Consider the following 20,556-nt stretch of genomic DNA (forward strand, 5'->3'; position numbering starts at 1 on the left):
AAGGCGCCTGGGTTGCTCTCTGGCAGATGCCATGCCATTGGTAATGGGCGTGGCCACAGCAGGTAGCTGAATGGCAGCCTGTGCCAGGCAGGACTGGAATGATTTACCCCAGGTTTGTTTGATAGAGCCAGCTTTCTCCATGAGAGATGCCCCCTTGACCCTCAACCAGGCAGGAGACACCGCTCAATCTGATACATGGTGAGAATCCACTAAGTCCAGCAGGCAAGCATCTCTGAGCAGCAAATATATTCTGATGAAGTTCACTTTTAAGACTGGCTGAGGTAGGCCAGGCACAGTGGCTCATGCCTGTAATCCCAGTACTTTGGGAAGCTGACGTGGCAGGATCACTTGAGCCCAGGAGTTCAAGACCAGCCAGGGCAATAAGTGAAACCCTGTCTCTACAAATAAATAAAAAAATTAGCAGGGCATGGTGGTACCTGACTGTAACCTGACTGTAGTCCCAGCAACTCAGGAGGCTGGGGTGGGAGGATTGCTTGAGCCCAGGAGATTGAGGCTGAAGTGAGCGGTGATCACACCACTGCACTCCAGCCTGGGAAACAGAACAAGACACACACACACACATCCACACCAAACACACACACACACACACAACACAAAGGTCGTGACTAAGGACCTGTTTGATTAGATACATAGCATGAAGTTCCCTTCGCTTTGAACATCCCCTTTCTCACAAGGGCGGCCCTCTCTCCCAGACACACAACCTGATGGCAAATAACCTTCCAAGCAAATGGCCCCAGAAATGCCCCCAGAACAGAAACCCAGATCTAAATTATCTAAATGATTTATTGCATTCATGCAGTTTAAAGTCCATGCAAAGGAACAGCACGTGGTAATCATTTAAAAAATAAAGGAGAGGTGGGCAGCAAACGCACAAATGTCCCTAGTCTCCGGGTTCCCTGGGAAACAGAGTGTGGCAATGAACCCAACCCACTCTCCATGGTGAATAAATCTCTTAATGCAAGGAATGTTCCAATGGCCTCTGGATGGCAAATACACAGAAGCTCTAGGGTTAAAAGCAAGGGAGGGATGAGGACCACGAGTGAAAAAGCAGCTACACACATTCACCTAATTTCCATCTGAGGGCCAGAACAACGTTGGCCAAGTCTTGGGGGTAGCAGCGTTCCAAGAGTCCTCAAAAATACCATACAACCCCTGGGAGATTGCTCCTAAAAAGAGAGTGGCATAAACAAACAAACAAAAAAAAAACAAAAACCAAAGAGAAGTATTTCTTCAACCACACTCTTCAAGAAAATGCCATAAATATGTTATTTAATTATTTTAATTCATAGCATTGGACCACACAGACTCAACATATTGAAATATGATCCATTGAAGAAAAATGGGAAAAAAAAGGAAACAAAAAATATTGCATCTTTCTGCTGGAGAATCTTGGCCCCCAGCATGGGGCGTAGTTGCACCAGTGTCCTAGCCTGCAGGAGGCGCTGAGGTCGCCGGTCCTCTGGGGAGGAAGGCTGTGCCCATCGCCTGGGGCTGTATGGCAAAAATTGTGTTGGGTGTCCTTGGCCTTGCCAGCTCAGGCCCTCAGTCGCCGGTCACCTGGGGGGCCTGCCCGTCGGAGGGCTGGTTGGCTGACTGGATGAACATGGGCTGGGCGAGGTCCTGGCCCGCAGGCATGGTGACTTGCTGGATCTGGTAGAGCTGCTGCGAGGGGTGGAGAGGAGAGAGTGAGGTCACCCCTGGGAGAGGGGCATGCAGCTCCCTATGGGTCTCGAGCTGGTTGGGGGTCCCAGATACCTCAACCACCACCCACTGCAAGGCGTCAGAAGGAGGAGGGGAAGTGGAGCTCTGCTGGGGTTGGGAGCAGCAGACACAGGAGGCACCAGCCCGGTGTGAGGGGGGGTGTGTGGTGGGCAGGGAAGAGGTGCAGGGAGTTGAATTTCCTGTGGCTTTCACTTCTCTGGGCTCTGCCTCTCCCGTTAGCTCAGAGACTCGAGCTTGCTGCACGCTGTTCCTCTGTGGCAAACACAAGCAATTCGAACCACTGTACCAGCAGCTTGGAAGTCAGCATTTCCCCAACTCTTGGTAATCTACACTGGCAGGGGCAGTAGGATTACCCCCTCCTCTCCTCCTTTTCTCAGAGTATCTGGCTCAGGTTGAAACTAAACTGAATTTGAATTTTCTCCATGGGCCCTGCTAAGGAGGTGGCCTGGTATTAAACACTTAACTATAGCCAAGACCCTTCAGGGGTGGAGAAGATACTCACACAGCCACTTAGGAAGGTCAGGGCTAATTGACTACTTGGTTTCCCAGGCGCTCCCCAAAGAAACCAAAAGCCAAGACTTCACAGGAGCCCTGGCATGTAAGCCTAGCATGTGGTGCTGGCAGAAGCCAGAGGTGGGTCCTGATGCCAGCTCTTCTCCCTTTTGAGCAGCAGAGGGCACAAGTTTGGGCATGTCATCCTATCATGTCCTCAGTGGTCTCTGGTACTGTACTGTGAGGGGAAAGCAGAGGGAAAAGGGAAGATTCTCGCCTCGTATGGACTGAAAATTACTGAATTTCAGGCACCCAGAGAGTTCAAGAGGTCACATGTTCTCTGCATCTCAACAGTCTATGCTATTAAAAAAACATTATGGCTTAGGGGAAAAAAAAAATACAGTTCTAGAGAGGGAAACAGGAAACCTGCTCTCTAGTCCTGTCTCTGCAATGAACATCTAGGGGAGCATGGACAAGGCACTTCCCATCTCCAGGGTTCAGTCTACTCATCTGTAAAATGGCAACTGGGGCTACATGTCTAAGATTATTTTTAGTTCCAACTAAGTCTATAAAACTCAAGGATAGGTGCCCTGATTTAAATACTGTACTTGTTTTAAAATTTCTGCCCAGTCCTTGCTAGGAGAGGACAGGACAGCTGCCTTAACCATCCAAACCCAGATACTACCTGCTACCCTGCCCCGCAATTCCTCACCCTCTGCCCCTGCCCAGGCTGGGTACCCTACCTGTCCATCTGTGAACTGGCTGAACTGCTGCTGTCCTTGCTGGACCTCTGTCTGGGTAATCTGTAAGAATCAAGATGGTAGAGTTGATATGTCAGCTGCAGGGTCTGATCCACCAGCCCACCACCCAGAAGAAGGTCATAAAGATCAAATGAGACAACGCATATAAAGTGCCCAGCTCAATGGGTAGTAAGAAAGCAAGGACCCCTCCTAATCTTCTAGCACTGATGGCTACCCCAAGAGTTGGCAGCACAAAGGGACATCAAGAATCCTGGAGCACATAATAGACAGTTCCCACATCCATCTCTCTAATGAATGCCTACTCCCTCAACCACCCACTCATCTCAAGGTCCTGAGGCTCAAACAGAACACATGGCTCCTAGGTCCTAGGGTTTGGGGTAGAAGTCCTAAGAGTCAGTCTTTCAGCCAGTAAAGGCAGATTGCAAAGTATTAGACAAAGTGGTGAGTGGTCTCTTTCATTCTTGGAAGGTGGGCTCCAAACCTAACCTGTATCACCCAGATCATCTGACTGGAATATGAAACACCCTGGCAAGCAAGTGGCCTTGGCCCCAGCAGTCCCCATGGCAAACCTATGAAGTACTTTTTCCGAGAGAGGCACTGTGCAGTCCTCTAGGCCAAAGGAGGGGAGGAGAAAGGGGGAGTGACGGGGAGTGGAACAAAGACAACATTTATCACAAGTACTTAAAAATCTTACTTGCGGACTGTGCATGGACTTTAGATAAATTTACTGACATGTAGAACTGCATATATAATGACAACTGCTGGAAGCAGCTTGGTAAACTAGAAAGAAGACTGCGGTGTGCATGCACATGTGTTCCTACGGAACATTTGACCAGCAGTGTCCTCTGTGTACCATTTCCTGGAATCATCACAGCCAGCCTGCAAGACAAGGACTGTCCTCTCAAATGTCCTCACCACGGCCAAAAACAACCCCTGCAAGCCTACACATGAGGCTATAAGGAACAAGAAAGGGAACAGGTATAAAAGGCTTCATGACTATTTCTTACTATTGTTCCTTATTTTAGTCCTTTTCCTTCCAACAGCCTATAAGCTGCTTGAGGGCAGGAGCCCATACAAAGTAAGTATTCCAGAAATGTCTGCAGAATAAACAAGTGAGCCCGAGACAAATGGAAAATATTCCACAGATAAGAAGGTTAACTGCTCTGTGGCGAGCAGGATTGCCATTCATATTAGCTGAGGTTTCACTTACCTTTAAATTTTATTTACATATTATTCATTCAGCTTCATTCAACAAACATTTACTGAGCACCTACTAAGTACTAGGTCATCACAATTACAACCTGCTGTTATAAAGATTTTCATTGCCTTCAGCTACCGCTTTCTTGCTTCTCCCGAACCTCTCCCATTTTTTGGCTTTAATTCTGTTCCCAAAACCGATTTTTTTTTTTTTTTTTTTTTTTTGAGACAGAGTCTCACTCCGTCACCCAGGCTGGAGTGCAGTGGCACAATCTCGGCTCACTGCAACCTCCACCTCCTGGGTTCAAGTGATTCTTGTGCCTCAGCCTCCCAAGTAGCTGGCATTACAGGCGTGTACCACCACGCCCAACTAATTTTTGTATTTTTAGTAGAAATGGTTTTGCCATGTTGGGCAGGCTGGTCTCAAACTCCTGACCTCAAGTGATCCACCTGCCTCGGCCTCCCTCCCAAAGTGCTGGGATTACAGGCGTGAGCCACCATGCCCAGCCCTAAACTGACTTCTGAGGAACCAAGAAGCTTCCTTCTCATTTCCTCCCACTCCCATGCCGTTATGTTTTTAGGATCCCAGGGAAGAATCTTACAAGGTTAAAAAAGAGGGGATGGGAGAAGGGTGTGAGTCAGTATCAGTTACAGAAGAACTGAGACCTTAGGTAAGCCAGGGAGTGGGCAAAGAAAGAGCCCTTAATGATCCCAGAGACTATATGGAACTCAGAAGCCTTGCTTTTGGCTCATTCCTCATATTTTCCCAAATGAGATCTTTGGAGACCTGCTCTACAAACTCAGCTCTGTCACCACTGTCAATAGGTACATCACCAGAAATGCAACTGGGCCAGACGGGTCCAGCTCTTAAACGATTGCTGCTTTTTTTTGGGTCTGAGGCAAAAGAATCCATTAACAATGCCTCCCCTTGACCAGCACCCCCCATCTTCTACAAATGGTGCCCACATCCCTCAATACCCCCAAGTCCAGGGAGGCAGCCCCCTCACCATCTGTGACTCAGCCATCAATACTGTAGAGCATGAGAGGAGAGGGGCAATTTTTCTGGTCAGGGATGCAAGAGGAGGTGGGGGTAAAATCTAAGTAAGCTTTCCAAAGGGCACAGGAGGTGCCAGAACACAACAGCCACTTGGGTTTAAAGATGGAAACAGCCTGACGATCAGGCGATCTGTCGAACATATCCCGGGTCTGACGGGTGTGCACACCTATAAGATTTCTTTCAGGCACCTTCGGGGCTTCCCCTGACTTGCATTTCTTTGTCCCTTGAGAACAAGACGATAAGAGAAAACACTTTGAATCTAATGTTCCAATTACCACCCATGCCTCTTGGGTGCAGAAGAGATATGGAGGGTGTGGGGGTGGTGCCTCTGGCTGAAGGATGAGGAGGCAAGACAGTTGTGCGCTGAGTGCTCCTTTCCTGTCAGAAGCCACCTGCTCCTGGTCTCCAACACAAGCCCTGTGTCTCTGGGGCACATACCTGTTGAGCATTGGTGGCAAGTGTCTGGATCTGTCCCTGCACAACTTGAGTGCCTGATACAGGCTGGGCTAAGCGGATATACTGCAGCTGGCCGGCGTTAAGCTGCACCTATGGCAGGGGCAGAGACAAACAGACCATAAGACATTGAGCATAATCTCAAACAGGCAAACTTTCCATGACCAGAGATGGTGATTGCCCCCTACCCCTCAAGCCCTCCAAAGAAGCCTGCCCTGAAAAAAGTCCCTTTTAAACAGAGGTCAAAACAAGCAAAACCAGAACATCCACAAGTCACACAACACAGAAGAGAGTATGTTCCCTGAATGGACTTCAGAAAAAACTCCCAGAAGATCCTGTCACAAAGGTGAGAACAGCATGGCTGCATGCTTGTTATTTGCCGGATCTTAGCTATATGATCACGGCTTATCTTCGGAATTTATCTGACTGACATGATCAGAATGCCTGTACATTAAGTGTGGGCCTCTTTCCCTCCCATCTCCCACAATTCCCAATACTGTAAAGAGATCCAGCATCCGCCAGGAGCCCAAAGCAGACAGCCATCATTCTGCATCATAGCCCTCACACTGCCCTGTCCCGTGCTGCACATCTTGGAGGCAAAAGCTGGCCTGCTTAACCATCTCTCTCCCCAAGAGCCAGGCTGGATGGGGGTCTGTGGGGCTTTTAGGATCCTTCGTGTTCAGCACTAGTTTCTGGCCAAATACCTCCCAAGGGGAAGCAGAATCAATAAACCTTTCACAGAAAACCCCATCATGGGAAACCAAAGCTACAAAAGCGCCCTTAGAGTCTCTCATGCTTACGATTAAATCTCAGATAATACAATAATACCACATGCTGCATTTAATTGTGTGCTAAAAGCCTTAACTCAGGCTCTTAATGCTCCAGTGTACCATGAAAGTATTAGTGCTTTGAGCTAGGGATGAAAAGAGGACCAAGGCAGTTACCATGTCAGAGAACTGTAGCTCAGCAAAGATGAAGGTCAGCAGAGGAGGACTGCAGACATTCACACCCTCAATTTAGAGGAAATGAAAGGGGTTCTGGGAGCATGGATAGACTAGGTCTCTATCTGGGGGCCCCAGAAACCACCTGCCCTGGCTGCCCAGTCTGCTTTGTTGCAAGGGGGAGCTTCTTGCGGCTAACAGGTAAGTGTTGCCTCTGCTCTGGAGCAAATTTCCCTCTGGTCTTCAAGGGCTGCAGGACTCTTCCATGAGGAAAATGCTAATGGGATGAAGCTGTACTCCTGCACACAATGTTCAATCAAAATGCTTTTCTGAGACTTCCAGCCTCACAGAATTTGAACTACCAAGAAAAAACGACCTCTCAAGTTCATGGTAGACCATTCCAGAATTGCCCACTTGAGGCAAGATGGAGGGACACACAATCTAAACCTATTAAAAATCTGGTTCAAAGGAGACAGGGCAAAAGTATTATGACCTGCAGTCATTTCTTTCCCAAGAATATGCCAAGAGAAGCTGCTGGGAGGCTGTGGTGCCAAGCCTGAATTCCCCACCTAAATCCTATAATGCAGCTTCCTGGCAACAATGTTAAGTTGCTTATGGGGAGGAAGGCAGCTGTGGGGAGGTATGGGAAACCTCATCTACAGAGACTGATGGTGACTAGTCCCAGGAGTCCCCAGAACTCCAGCCAGGGATCACAAGAAGACTAAAGTCTTGTCACAGGAGTGGGAGAAGGTATAATGACAGCTACAGGGATGTAAAATTTTCTAGCTGGGAAGAGCTCTTTGCAGAAACCCAAATGTGACTGAAAAGCTGTGAGCCAAATGGTTCCAAGCAGCTCTTCAACAGAAGCAAGAGGTTTCCTTTTTGGCTTAGGTTAAGACATTTGGTGATCATCTGTCCCTCATTTCTCTACAGCAGGACAGGTTTGGGGATCCTCATAGCTTTTTTACATTAATTACGACAAAATAAGCTCTGGGTTTTTGAAAGGGAAATAACGTTTCCTTCCTGAAGCTCATCACTATTTAGGAACTTTCCAATGAGCTGCCTAAAGAGTCTGGAAATGAAGACTCCTACAGAAAGTGCCGGAGCCAGTGAAGATGAAATAGTGAATTCTGCAACAAATCTGCTAGGCTAAAGCTGTGTCCCAGAGGGTTAAAGTATCTGCAAGGTGGAACTCTCTCTTCTCTGGCTTAAATGAACCTGCGGCGGTGCCTTCACTTGCAAAAACGAGAACCATTCAACAGAAATCTTGGGGTTGGGGACTGAAACAATGAAGCAAAGCAGAGCTCAGTCGTGCAATCCATGGGTATTGTGAGCACACGTGAGAGGTGGAGAAAGAGACATATACACTCCGCTTTCCTAAGCTTTCTCTTGGCCTATTACTATGTTAACTTCAGATGAAGAACAATTCCTAAACTGATCTAAGGATACTTTCAGAGTTATTTTCACAGAGGAAGTGGTTAACCAAGTCTATGTAAGTTTCTAAACCTGCCTACGTTTCATTTATGACAAAAATGGCAAAGGGCAGGGAATAGAAGGACCGCTCTGTTTCACTTCTATTTGGGGGTCAAAACGACCATGTACAGACTGCAAGTGTTAAGACAAGGACACATTTTACAAAAGAAGGAGTACAATAAAAAAGCCAACAAATCTAAGAATTGAAATCCCTCAAGGCACACAGGAAGCAGCAGTCCACAGTAAAGGAATGGATAAGTTATACGAAAGCCAAAAATACACTTTGCTGCAGGCTCCACTGGGAACTGAGTCATGAATATGCAACAAGTGTATTTATGGCCTTCCCTATACACCTCCTTCTTATCCTCTGCTGATCAAATACAGGACTGCCTCACAGGGCCTTTGGGCCTTGGCATGGGTAGTGGTTACAATGATTTCCCTGCATAGGTGGAATGAGGGGAAATCGAGAGAAGATGCCCCACTGTGGGGAACCTGAACCTAGATTAAAGGAAAGCAGGGAACAAAACACAGTGAAGCAAGTTGTGTTCAGGAACACTGGCACACAGGTTAAAAACAAAACACACAAATACACACACACATACACATAAAAATAAGTATTGTGGGCTGGGCGTGGTGGCTCACGCCTATAATCCCAGCACTTTGGGAGGCTGAGGCGGGCGGATCACCTGAGGTTAGGAGTTAGAGACCAGCCTGGCCAACATTGTGAAACCCCGTCTCTACTAAAAATACAAAAATGAGCCGGGCGTGGTGACACGCACCTATAATCCCAGCTACTCAGGAGGCTGAGGCAGGAGAATTGCTTGAACCTGGGAGGCAGAGGCTGCAGTGAGCTGAGATCAGGCCACTGCACTTTAGCCTGGGCGACAGAGCAAGACCTATCTCAAAAAAAAAAAAAAAAAAAAGTATTGTGCATGTGTGTGATTGATATATATATATATCAAGGTATAGATATATCTTTAAGTACTTCCTTCTAGAAAGCTGTAAAGACAAACCTCAGGGCAAGACTCACCGGGATCTGCTGGATCTCTCCCGTGTTAGTGATGATCTGCTGCATCACCTGCATGGTCTGTCCAGTGCTACTCTGGGCCTGCTGGGCTTGACCCTGTGGCTGGGCCTGGACAATCTGCACCTGCTGACCTTCTCCAACCTGCATTGTCACAGGCGTGGTCTAAAAGGAAGAGTTATGAGAATGCTGCATGAGTTCAGGCTTAGAGCCCACAGGATTACCAAGAGGTTAATAATGAGCAGTGTGCCGGAAGCAAACCCTCTCAATGAATGCCTAAACTCATCTCAATACTAGTAATACAGAGTCCTCTGGGTGTACAGCATTGCTAAAGCTACTCTCCAAAATGAAAGAAAAGCCAAAAATATTTTAAGGCTCACAGTACAAATATCTGCATGGGTCCCAAACATAAACCTCTGTGCCCCAAACGCTGCAACTTTTCACAGCCCCTTTAGTGATGATAAGGCACATACACTACAGAAAAAATCAAAAGCAACCATGACAGTTTACTTCAGAAATAGCCAAAGTCAAGTCTGGGGCAGATGAATTTGGAGGGTAACATTAAATGGAAAGGGTACGGATTTATTTAGTTTGGGGTCATGTGCTCTTTCTTAGGCATGTAAGACATTGAGAGAAAAATAAAGCACAGGGGTGCATCTCCGAGGCTGACCCTAGTGCACACCGGCTCTCACTCCATTGAAGCCGCAGAGCAATTTCTGCCCACACTGGCCAGATGGCTGCTCTGGACCACAGTATGGCTTCCCACAGGAGAGCAAACACTGCTAACTCACTGGGCACTGTAAAGACACAGACTCTTAACTAAGTCTACCCCTAAATAATAGAGTTTAAGAAAGCAAGAACTCGGCCGGGCGCGGTGGCTCAAGCCTGTAATCCCAGCACTTTGGGAGGCCGAGACGGGCGGATCACGAGGTCAGGAGATCGAGACCATCCTGGCTAACACGGTGAAACCCCGTCTCTACTAAAAAAAATACAAAAAACTAGCCGGGCGTGGTGACGGGCGCCTGTAGTCCCAACAACTCGGGAGGCTGAGGCAGGACAATAGCAGGAACCCGGGAGGCGGAGCTTGCAGTGAGCTGAGATCCGGCCACTGCACTCCAGCCTGGGCGACAGAGCGAGACTCTGTCTCAAAAAAAAAAAAAAAAAAAAAAAAAAAAAAAAAAAAAAAAAAGAAAGAAAGCAAGAACTCTAACTTTCTAAAAATAGCAATCTTGGATTTAAGAAATTTCTGCCCAATGTGTATGACTTGGCAGATTCTGTCTCTCACACACAAATATAGTCCTATGAAATGTACTCTTCTGAGAGATGGTAAAGACACAAGCTGCCAAAAGGGTCAATTATTCTTTCAAATCTCAAAACTTTAGTACTATTTGTGACTGTCACAGGTTACCTAGAGCAGTGAGCCTATCTGGCTCATCTGGTGGTGGTAGTGATGGGGGGTGCGGCGGTGAGGGTGTGTGTGGGTGGAGCCTTTTAAACTACACCTGTATATCCAATCCCTGACTTGAATTCTGTCACTCTCTCTCCCCCACTCGGAATTAATCACCTCAATAAGAAGACTATGGAAGTCTCAATGCATCATAAACTTCAACTGATGTTGCTATTCTGATGTTCTTAATTCTGACTGCATAGATTACTGAAAATTACAACTATGCATCCAAAGTTACAAGGGAAGGGGATGTGTTCTGGGAACGACAGATGAGATTCAAGGGATTACTAAGAAGAAATTACTACAAACTGTAGGAGGGCAGGAAAGAAAGACGACAGAGTGTTCTAAAAGTACATGCAGTGGGCTAGGCTAACAGAAAACATCTCTTCCATTCTTGTACCACAATTTTCCACTCAGCCTATTCCCAACTTCCATAAGTAAGTTTCCAATTTATGACAGAAAACACAGGATTAATTTTACCAAAATATGCATTCTTTCCAACTCTGCTTTGATACATATGTATTCTGTCCCACAAAGGATATCTGCACTCAACTTGAAATAGCCATCACAACGGGTCCAGGGTGGTGTGACACAGCACAAGGCCACCCTGAAGCAGCAGGATGGTGAAAGAACAGCCAGAAAAATGCTGGGAAGAACCAACTTCACCATCCTCACAAGCCTTATCAGCTCCAAGATGAGCACGTCTGGGTTGGCAGAGAAGAGGATAGATGAAATTCTCGCTGACTAAAAAGAAATGCATGCTGCCAACTCATCACTGTACTATATCAATTTTCCCAAGAGGATTTCCAAGGTATTTCTAAATCATTTCAGGAAAATGAGGGCTTGTGTTAGCATGGCAGCTGTCAAATCATGTATGGTGTGCCCTGCTGTCAGGGCATAACAGCTATGAGCTTCTTAGGATGATTAGCCAATCAGAGTCTGCCCTTGGCAGACTCCCTCTAAGTTCACTCTGTAAAGGGATAAAGCCTTTGGCAGGTAAAGCTTGTAGAGGCACAAGCATTAGCCAAAGAAGGTCCCTTAGGCATCATGGTACAATCGAGACCTTGAGGCAGTGACTGAGCAGCCATTATCTTTGAACCCTCCTGCCTAGCACAATATGTGGCATAAAACAAGCACTCAATACATTTTTGTAATATGGGTAAGTAAATGAGCAGGGAATAAATCCTAAAATCATAATTACCTTTTTTTTTTTGAGACGGAGTCTCGCTCTGTCACCCAGGCTGGAGTGCAGTGGCATGATCTCAGCTCACTGCAACCTCCGCCTCCCAGGTTCAAGAGATTCTCCTGCCTCAGCCTCCCAAGTAGCTGGGACTACAAGCACCCACCACCATGCCTGGCTAACTTTTGCATTTTTAGAAGAGATGGGGTTGCACCATATTGGCCAGGCTGGTCTCGAACTCCTGACCTTGTGATCTGCCTACCTTGGCCTCCCAAAGTGATGGGATTACAGGTGTGAACCACTGCACCTGGACAAATCATAATTACTTAAATCTACCTCCTAACTGGGCATGGTGGCTCATGCCTGTCATCCCACCACTGTAGAAGGCCAAGGTGAGAGGATGGCATGAAGCCAGGAGTTCGAGACCAGCCTGTGAAACATTAATGAGACCCCATCTCCACAAAAAAATTAAAAATTATCCAGGTGTGGTAGCACACGCCTGGGAGTCCCAGCTCCTCAGGAGGCTGAGGCAGAAGGATTGCTTGAGCCCAGTAGTTTGAACGTGCAGCAAGCTATGATCGTGCTACTCCAGCCGGGGTGACCAAGTGAGAACCTATCTTTAAAAAAACATCAATCCATCCATCTACCTCCACCCCATTTTTTTTTCTTCTAGGCAAACTCAGCTCCTTATTAGAATACACAAGGCTGTCCAGGATGTGTTCACTACCTATCTTTTTGAACTTGCCTAGATGGTCTCCTACGCTGACTACTTTCCCATGGCTCCCTGTACTGTTTCTCACTTCTAAGCCTTTGCCTATGCTGTGCCCTCAACTGGCAACACCACCCTTTCCCGCTTTTTTTGATTAATTTCCACTGTTCCCTAAGACTCATATTACTTCCTTCAGGAACATTATCTGACCACCTCTTTCACATCTTTCTTAACTACTCATCCTCATATATATATATATATATATATATTTTTTTTTTTTTGAGACAGCATCTTGCTCTGTCACCCCAGCTGGAGTACAATGGCACAATCACAGTTCACTGAGGCCTTGACTTCCTTGGCTCAAGCGATCCGCCCAACTTAGCCTCTTAAGTAGCTGGGACACAAGTGCATGCCACCATGGCTGGCTAATGTTCTGATTTTTTGGTAGAGACAGGGTCTCACCATGTTGCCCAGGCTGGTCTTAAACACATGGGCTCATGCAATCTTCCTGCCTTGGCTACCCAAAGTGTTGGAATTACACACATGAGCCACCACATGCCCCTGCCTTTTTTTTTTAAATTAAAGAAGAGGTCTTGCTGTGCTGCCCAGGCTGAAGTGCAGTGGCATGATCCTATCTCACTGTAACCCAAACTCCTGGGTTCCTCTCACCTTGGCCTCCCAAAATGCTGGGATTACAGGCATGAGCCACTACCCTGAGCCAAGGTACTTCTTTTGATGTGTTCCTGTAACACCCTGTACACATTGTCACGTGGAGGTATAACCTTTAAGTATTTGTATCCCCAACTAAATTGTGAATTCCTTGAAAATAAGGACTGTTGTATTCATGCTTGTATCCCTAATACATAGTACAGGACTTTACCCTCAGAGGATGCTCAGTGTTTAATGAATAAACAATGATTGACAGAGAATTTGGATTCAGAGCTCACAGTACAGAGTTCTCTGCAGCCTCACATGACCCCCAACAAACATGAATGCTACTGCTCTCAACAATACTACTGGGGAGAGAAAGAGTCCTCTGATTACTATCGTAAAAAGAGAAGGTCACTTGACACAAATATGGGACACAGAAATGACGGGGAGAAGGAGTATGCAAACTGGCAATGATACCTAATCTCTCCTTTTAAGGGCACAAATTCCACTTCTGACACAGACACACAGACAGCAGGCATGGAGTTCACTTTAGTACCTCTACGGAGATCCCACTACTCTTCATAAGGCATTTCAGACATTTTTTTTTCCCTTCTAAAATTTCTGAGCTAATAGGATCCTGGAGAACTCACTGTCCACTACACTTTCTTCATTTGACCTTTGAGAAAAACAGGGTCCAGAGAGATTAGGGTGACATCTCACCCCAGTAGCTGAATCTGGGGAAAAGTTCCCGTTTCCAGACTTTAAATCCAATGCTCTCTAATGATCTGGCTGCCTCTCTGCCCTCATCAAGCTCTGCCCATCCAAAAACCTAAGGGGCACTGTCTTGCTGGATGGGCATCCTCAGCAGCTCACAGACCTGGCCCTGCTGAGGCTGTGCGATGATGATCTGCCCAGGCTGGATGGTGGTCGTGGAGCTGGTGGTCTGCTGGCCTTGCTGCTGGCCCTGGACTTGGACAGCGGTGGGCTGCTGAGCCAGCGTGAAATAGTACTGGACTGGCTCGGCAGGAGTTACAGACTGGCGCACCTCCTCCTGTTGGGTGGAAAGAGAGACAGGTAAGAGGAAAAGAACCGACTCAGCAGCCACCACAGTGAATTTCCACTCTTCCCCCAAACAGGCTATGTGCAGTTGCCTGCTGAATGCTGAGCGCTCCACATTTGAAGCCAAAGGAAAGTGGAATTCAAAGAGACCAGTTATGCTAAATCAAACTAAAAATAACAGATCCTATAGGCTTCACAAAACATACAGCCAATTTCTGAAGTACGAAATAATCACCCATTGCATGATAAGCTGCAAACGGGCAAATAATTACCATAACTAAAAACCACGCACCAGCAGTGCCTGTCAGTAAATGCTGTCAAGGCCTGTGATCTGAGAACAGTGCTAATTGCACGTGTTGGGAAGATGCTACCCAAACATCATGCCTCTCAGGCCTGGTCCCAATCTCCCAAACAGGCAGCACTCTTCTCATTTTATCCCCACCACTTCAAGGCGGACAGAACAGGTTAATGGGAAACAGGGCTTTTCCTGAGCTGAAATTTCAGGATCGAGAGCACTGGTAGGCAAGTACCCAGCTTTTCACAGCTTGTTGAAAGCTCTGTGGTCACGAAGGGCATGTCTATCCAGTGTCACATCTGGTTCTGGTTGTACTTAGCCACAGAAGCGCAACCCAGGGGGCCTGATGGACAGCTCTCCGCTGGGGTACTGCCTTGGCTGATTAGGGAGGTCGCATTCTGTCCCATCTGCGGAGTGGAGACTGTTCCTTCTTCAGCTGATGTTTTCCATGGCAGAAGGAGTAAACAACCCTCTCCCAGCCACCTTGAGCTCACAGCTGAGAGTGTAGGATGTTTACACACACTACAGCATGGTTATAGCCCACAGGGTCCAGGGTTGGTCAGCCCCTGACCACTGACACAGAACGGCGTCTGATCCGGAGTGACCTGTGTGACACATGGTGCCCCTGCCTGGGACAACAAAAACAATAAAAACATAGAACCACTTGGGCTGGCTGAGTAAAAATATTAGCTAAATTTACTCATGTCCTTATTCAGGGCAAAGTTTGCCATGTTCCAGAAAAGAGGAAAAGACACTTCTTAGAAGTACACAAACCCTGTGGACTGCCTCAAACTCCCCAAAGTAACATTTACAAAGCTGGTATTGACCCCATTCCCAACATTATGTTAGGTGCCCTGAACTGTGCTTCCAAAGTACTGTCCTCATAGTATACACTTTGCACTTTCATGTCAAATTAACTGTCTGTTCTACTAAAATGTAAGTGCCATGAGGGCAAAGCCTAGCTCCCTCTTGTTCTCTGCTATCCCCTGCGTTCCCAGGTAGGCACTCAATAAGTGCTTGCTGAATGATGAACGGATTTATTTAGACAGGCAGACAGAGGCAGGAAAGTACTTCTCTGAATCTAAGTTGGTGGTATGACAAATTCTCTTAAACCCAACAGTTGTTACCAATAGAAAAAAGTAGTCTCTAAACTCTCTTTTGGTACCTCTGGGACTGTGGCTATAGTGTGGGGAAGCAGCTGGTGTCCCCTGTGGAACAGAGCTGAGTATCCTTTGTTTGCCTGATGACTGGGGGCCAGGACACTAAAACTAGGACTGCCAGTATCTAGCCCCTGAGAAACATGGGTCTCTGCATGACACGGTTACTTGACAGCCATCTATCCAGCTTAGGGAGATACCTGTAATATTCTGGGTTTCTAAGTTAATATATGAACTGACTTTCTAGGTTAATATATTCTGTGCTTCAGACACAAACAGTTTTAACCCTCAATATGATTATGCTGAGGCAGAAGGAAAAGGAGATTCCCTTTTATTTTCATCTAGGTCTCAATTTCCACAACAACTTTAAAATGGCAACGTCAACTCCATTTCAACCCCAACTTATCATCATTATAAATAAATGTCAGCCTGGAAACTAGGTCTTGGCTGTGGCAAGGCTAAAATACTGATACCTTTTGCAGCCAAGAAACAGAGGCCAACTGCTCTTTGCAAAGCTGTTGAAATAGGTTCAAGGTACTTGTGTTCCACTGAGATCTCCCTTCTTATTTTACAAAAAATACAAATCACTGAAATCCAGACCTAACTTGGAAAAGCTCTCGGGTAATGAGAGGGTACACAGGACTGAAAGCCCTAGAACCATCTGTGTAGGAAGCTAGGCAGCAGGGAGACACCTGCATTTTCTAGCCCTGACCTGTGAATGTTTAGTCTCCAGTTATCCCCGACTACAGCTGATCTAGTATTGAATATGATCTTTTGTCAGACAAAAGCAAACCCTTTAAAAACCCCTTCCAGAACCCAAAACACCTCTTGCCAAAAACTGTGAGAGCAAGTAAAGCGCTCCTCCTATGCTGCTTACTAAATCCTCTTAAAAACTGTTTATGAACTAGACAATATCTAGGACGCTGTGAGAATCAAGTGGAGGCACCTAGGTTTGTGTTGTTAGGACAAGGCACAACTGTTCTCAAATCAATGAAATGGAAGAAGGCATATCTAAGGCTCTTCTGCATTATGAAGACTCATTCTGCCAGTGGAAGTCAAGCTAGCAAGGAAATGATTATGCTTGGTTTAAAGAAATGGGTGAAAAGATAATGACATTTCAATGGGCAGGAACTTTCAACTCATAGCTTTAGTGGGGCAGAAGTCAGGCCTCAACTACCTACTACCTTCAAATAATCTTTACTTGCTTCTCTGAAGAACAAGCGAAACTCCCAAGCATCTTTGAGAAGTCAGGGCCTTGGACTCACAATTCAATATTTCTGGCTAGTTCCTTATCCCAGCAGTGGGAGGCTGTCCCAAGTGGTAGAACAATCGTTTAATGACTGGATCAATCCAGAATGGGGCACTTGCTCAACTTTAGCAGTGGCCTCCCCAACTAGAGGGCTTGCTCTTGGAATCTTTTCAGAAGCTGAGACTGACGAACAGTGCCAGAGAAGAGCAGCATCACATCCTAGGGTCATCTCTACAGTGTTGTGCAGTCAGCCCTGACTGGAAAAAAGTACATTCTCTTTAGCAACAAGAGTGAACTGCTGCCTCCTTCAGAAAGGGTGGGTTTTGGAGAGTAGGCGTTTTAAAGGACTTTAGGAAGTGCCAGCCAATTTGGAGCCTGGGAAAACTTCGTGTCTACAGAGGATTAAAAATGCTATCTTAGAATTTCAGGCCAGCTTTCAGCAATCTCAACCTTTCAAAGGCCAGGCAGCAGCTGTCCCGAATACGATGCCAATCAATGGCTTGAACACCTACAAAGAACTAAATCCAAGCAACAAGAAGCTGTTTCAGCTAAACACACTTTAAAAGCAGATGGATCATAGCATTTCGAGTCTGGCTAAGATGGAATAAGGAGCCGTGTGACGCCCCGAGAGACCCAGAAGCACTGAGGAATTTGAAGGAACTGACAGGATGTGACCCTTCTCTCCAGCCAGTGTATTCAGCAGGCAGCCCATAGAAAACAAGGACTTAGCACAATGAGAGTGAGCAAGGCCTGATTTCATCACAGAGTTCACCATCCTGTTTTAAAGGGGGCTTCTGATAGACAAAAGGAGAGAACAATTTCAACAAGGAAAGCAGGTGTACGATACTCTCTGTTCTGAAGGAAGAGAAATGGCCTGAGTTCTTGTTGTTTTGACTGCTTAACAGAGGAGGGAAGGACCCCCAAGAGGAGGAATTGAGCCTGTGGGCACAAACCTGCAATGTTTCAAAGCCGATGCGTAGCTGGGGACGACTGTGGCAGCCTGCCGCTGTAAACATCCGACTGAAAGCTCCTCTGAACACCTTACAGCTTCCAGTCAAGGATGTTTACAGTAGCAAAGACTGCCCAGAAAGAACGGAGACGCAGTAAGGCACACCCTACTCTAGTAAGGAGGTGACAGAGGGCTTGCTAATCCAAAGGCCCTCATGCAGGGTCAGAATTACAAATGTTGATTAGGATGCCACTTCTCCTAGACTTTCTCTGACTGGCTATTAATACAGGCTGGGATGGGGAGAATGGTTGTCACTGAATGACTACTTCTAAGGATAATATACTATGAAATAATTTATTAAAAATAAAGTTTCATATAACAAAGCAAGCAGCACAAGGCACAGCTTTGCTCCTGTGAGATTCTGCCACTATTTCCCAAGTGTCTCTACTACATCTAGTGAATCACGCAATCTGCATACTTAAAACAATGAGCTCTAAAGGACAGAGGTCTATTACAATCACAATTAAGAGCTATATGCACCCAAGGTGCTGAAAAAACAACTAGTGTGACCTTTGGAGAGGCGCAGGCAGAAGAGAGGGGAAGGGAGACATTCATATTCTTTCTTGTGATTGCTTGGAAAACCGCTCAAGTGGTGGTTCTCAAATCTGGTTGCACATTAAAAGCATTCGGGGAGTTTTAGAAGGTACTGATGCCTGGGCTCCATCATGAGATTCTGATTCAGCTGATGTGGGGTAGAGCCTGGGTGCTGGTATTTTTAAAACCCCAACAGGTGATTCTAGTGCGCAGTCAGGGCACTATATAAAGATATAAAGAACCACAATATAGAGGATGAGAAAACACAGTCCATTCACTCCAAATACCACTGTGCACACAGAGAAGCTGTTTCTTAAAAATCTAAAATCTATAACTTTCTGGGAATATTCTTCCATCCCAGATGAAGAGCTCTGATAGACTTCCTAAGATACTTTGAAATGAGCTTCACTTTACCACTTGTAACTAAAGTCTTTCATTTTTATTTTGTCCATTTTCACTGAAATACCACTTCAGAGGCACTGAGTTAAAAGTATCCAGAAATGAGTAACAGAAGGATATGTTCAGAATGAATCTGGTCTAGAAACGAGGAGCAAAACGAATAGCAAATGACTTGTGCTGAGAGAGGAGAAGGAGCGTGTCTGACACCAGTATGCAAAGCGCTCTTCAGTCAGCAGCAACTGCAATGCCTTCACAGCTCACCTGACGCTTTGGAGGTTTCAGTTCATCTCTTGGAACAATATCGATGAGAAAATCAAACTGATCAAATTTTGTAATTGCCATGGCGATATCATTTCTCTGTAACAAAGAAAAGTGGTGTGAAAAATTAGCCTTGGGAGAAACTAGTTCACTTGGCTTTATACCCTCCAAGTAAGGTAAGATGAGTTTTAAGCCAAACTAAATACCCATGGGCAAGTCTACAGCTGAAATAAGCACAGCCAAACTCATATACTTTAAATGATCAGACCTGGTGGACAATCATCAACAAAAAAGAAAGAGATACATGCAACTCACACTCTAAAATGGGATATCTGAGCCTCCAACCACTGCTACTCCTTCTGGATCCTCTCCCCGTGATTTTCAAATTATAAACTTAGTAATCTCAATTAGTAGGTTTCTGGTCATTTTGTAGGTTTATAATCCTTTTAAGGCCCTAAATCATATTTTCCCTTTGGTTCACAAGTAGTTATAATCTACTTTGGATTTCTTAGGTAAAATCCTAATTCAATAACTTTTTGCAACATTTTCAAGTCACTGGATCTGTATACACTAAGTTCTCACAAGCTGTGGTTTTTATCTGGGAATTCTAAATTGCAATGCTTAAACCATGGGTTTATCAGTGCAGTTTTGAATTCCCAAATAAAAACCATAGCTTGTGAGAATTCTGATATTCATAGTCTGTGCTATGAACAGCAGCAGGAGAGGTCAGACAACATAGGAGTCAGATGGCTAATGATACCGAAACCAAGACCTGCTCTAATGGGGGTTTCTCTCCAAGTGTGATACTTCCTTTCTTTGAATAATAAAATTAAAAGATTTTTACTAAAACCCAACATATTATGTATGTTAAGATTTGTGTACTTTACTAAAGATTTAAAGCAAAAGGAAAAACAATAAGAAAAAACACTGAACTCTAGTGAATGATATGCATGTTAAAGTATTTGGGCAAAGTAAACTTTACAATGCACTTAGACTACTTGGAAGGATAGATAGAGGGATAAATAGATATGGGAATAAAATAAGCATAGTAAAATGTTTATGGTAGAATCTAGGTTGTAAGTATACAGGTATTCACTGTAAACTTTGCTTATGTTTGAAATTTTTCATAATAAAATGCTGGGGAAAATGTCAACATACCAACAGAAATCCTTAGCAAACTCTATATACCACACCTTAAAAGGTGACTCATCAGACAAAACAGGAGAGGATGGAAATTTTCTTTTTCTTTCTTTCCCTTGTATCTGTGATGGCCCTATGCCTCTGAAATGCAAAACTCTAGTCCACCCTTCTTGCCAACCACCAGCTTGACGATAAACCCTTCCAACTGAAGCAGGGCCCATCTTAAGACTGCCAGGACTCATTTAAGATGACTACAATATAGTGTCGCATTTTTTGATGTCACCTACTCAATCTATCTAAATGGCTCATTTACCGATGGAATAAAAGG

At 45.6% G+C, this 20,556-nt stretch overlaps 1 protein-coding gene across 4 annotated transcripts in view; it reads right to left on the reverse strand.

Annotated features, from left to right (window-relative positions):
- Window positions 1–790: 790 nt before the first annotated feature.
- NFYC (nuclear transcription factor Y subunit gamma) overlaps window positions 791–20,556 on the reverse strand; it is an 83,242-nt gene continuing 63,476 nt past the window's right edge. The window contains exons 5-10 of one of the 4 annotated variants that reach the window (XM_017873272.1): window positions 19,092–19,187; window positions 14,006–14,179; window positions 9,148–9,306; window positions 5,689–5,796; window positions 2,979–3,038; window positions 791–1,995 (exon numbers count right to left, since the gene is read on the reverse strand). In XM_017873272.1, coding sequence (XP_017728761.1) covers window positions 1,564–1,995; window positions 2,979–3,038; window positions 5,689–5,796; window positions 9,148–9,306; window positions 14,006–14,179; window positions 19,092–19,187 — 1,029 coding nt within the window. In that variant the 3' untranslated portion in view covers window positions 791–1,563. The remainder of the gene's footprint in view (window positions 1,996–2,978; window positions 3,039–5,688; window positions 5,797–9,147; window positions 9,307–14,005; window positions 14,180–19,091; window positions 19,188–20,556) is intronic. The other 3 variants (XM_017873273.1, XM_017873271.1, XM_017873274.1) reach the window with 3 other exon arrangements.

The sequence above is a fragment of the Rhinopithecus bieti genome, unplaced genomic scaffold (assembly GCF_001698545.2).
Source record: "Rhinopithecus bieti isolate Rb0 unplaced genomic scaffold, ASM169854v2 scaffold_6907, whole genome shotgun sequence".
NCBI classification, from domain to species: domain Eukaryota; kingdom Metazoa; phylum Chordata; class Mammalia; order Primates; family Cercopithecidae; genus Rhinopithecus; species Rhinopithecus bieti.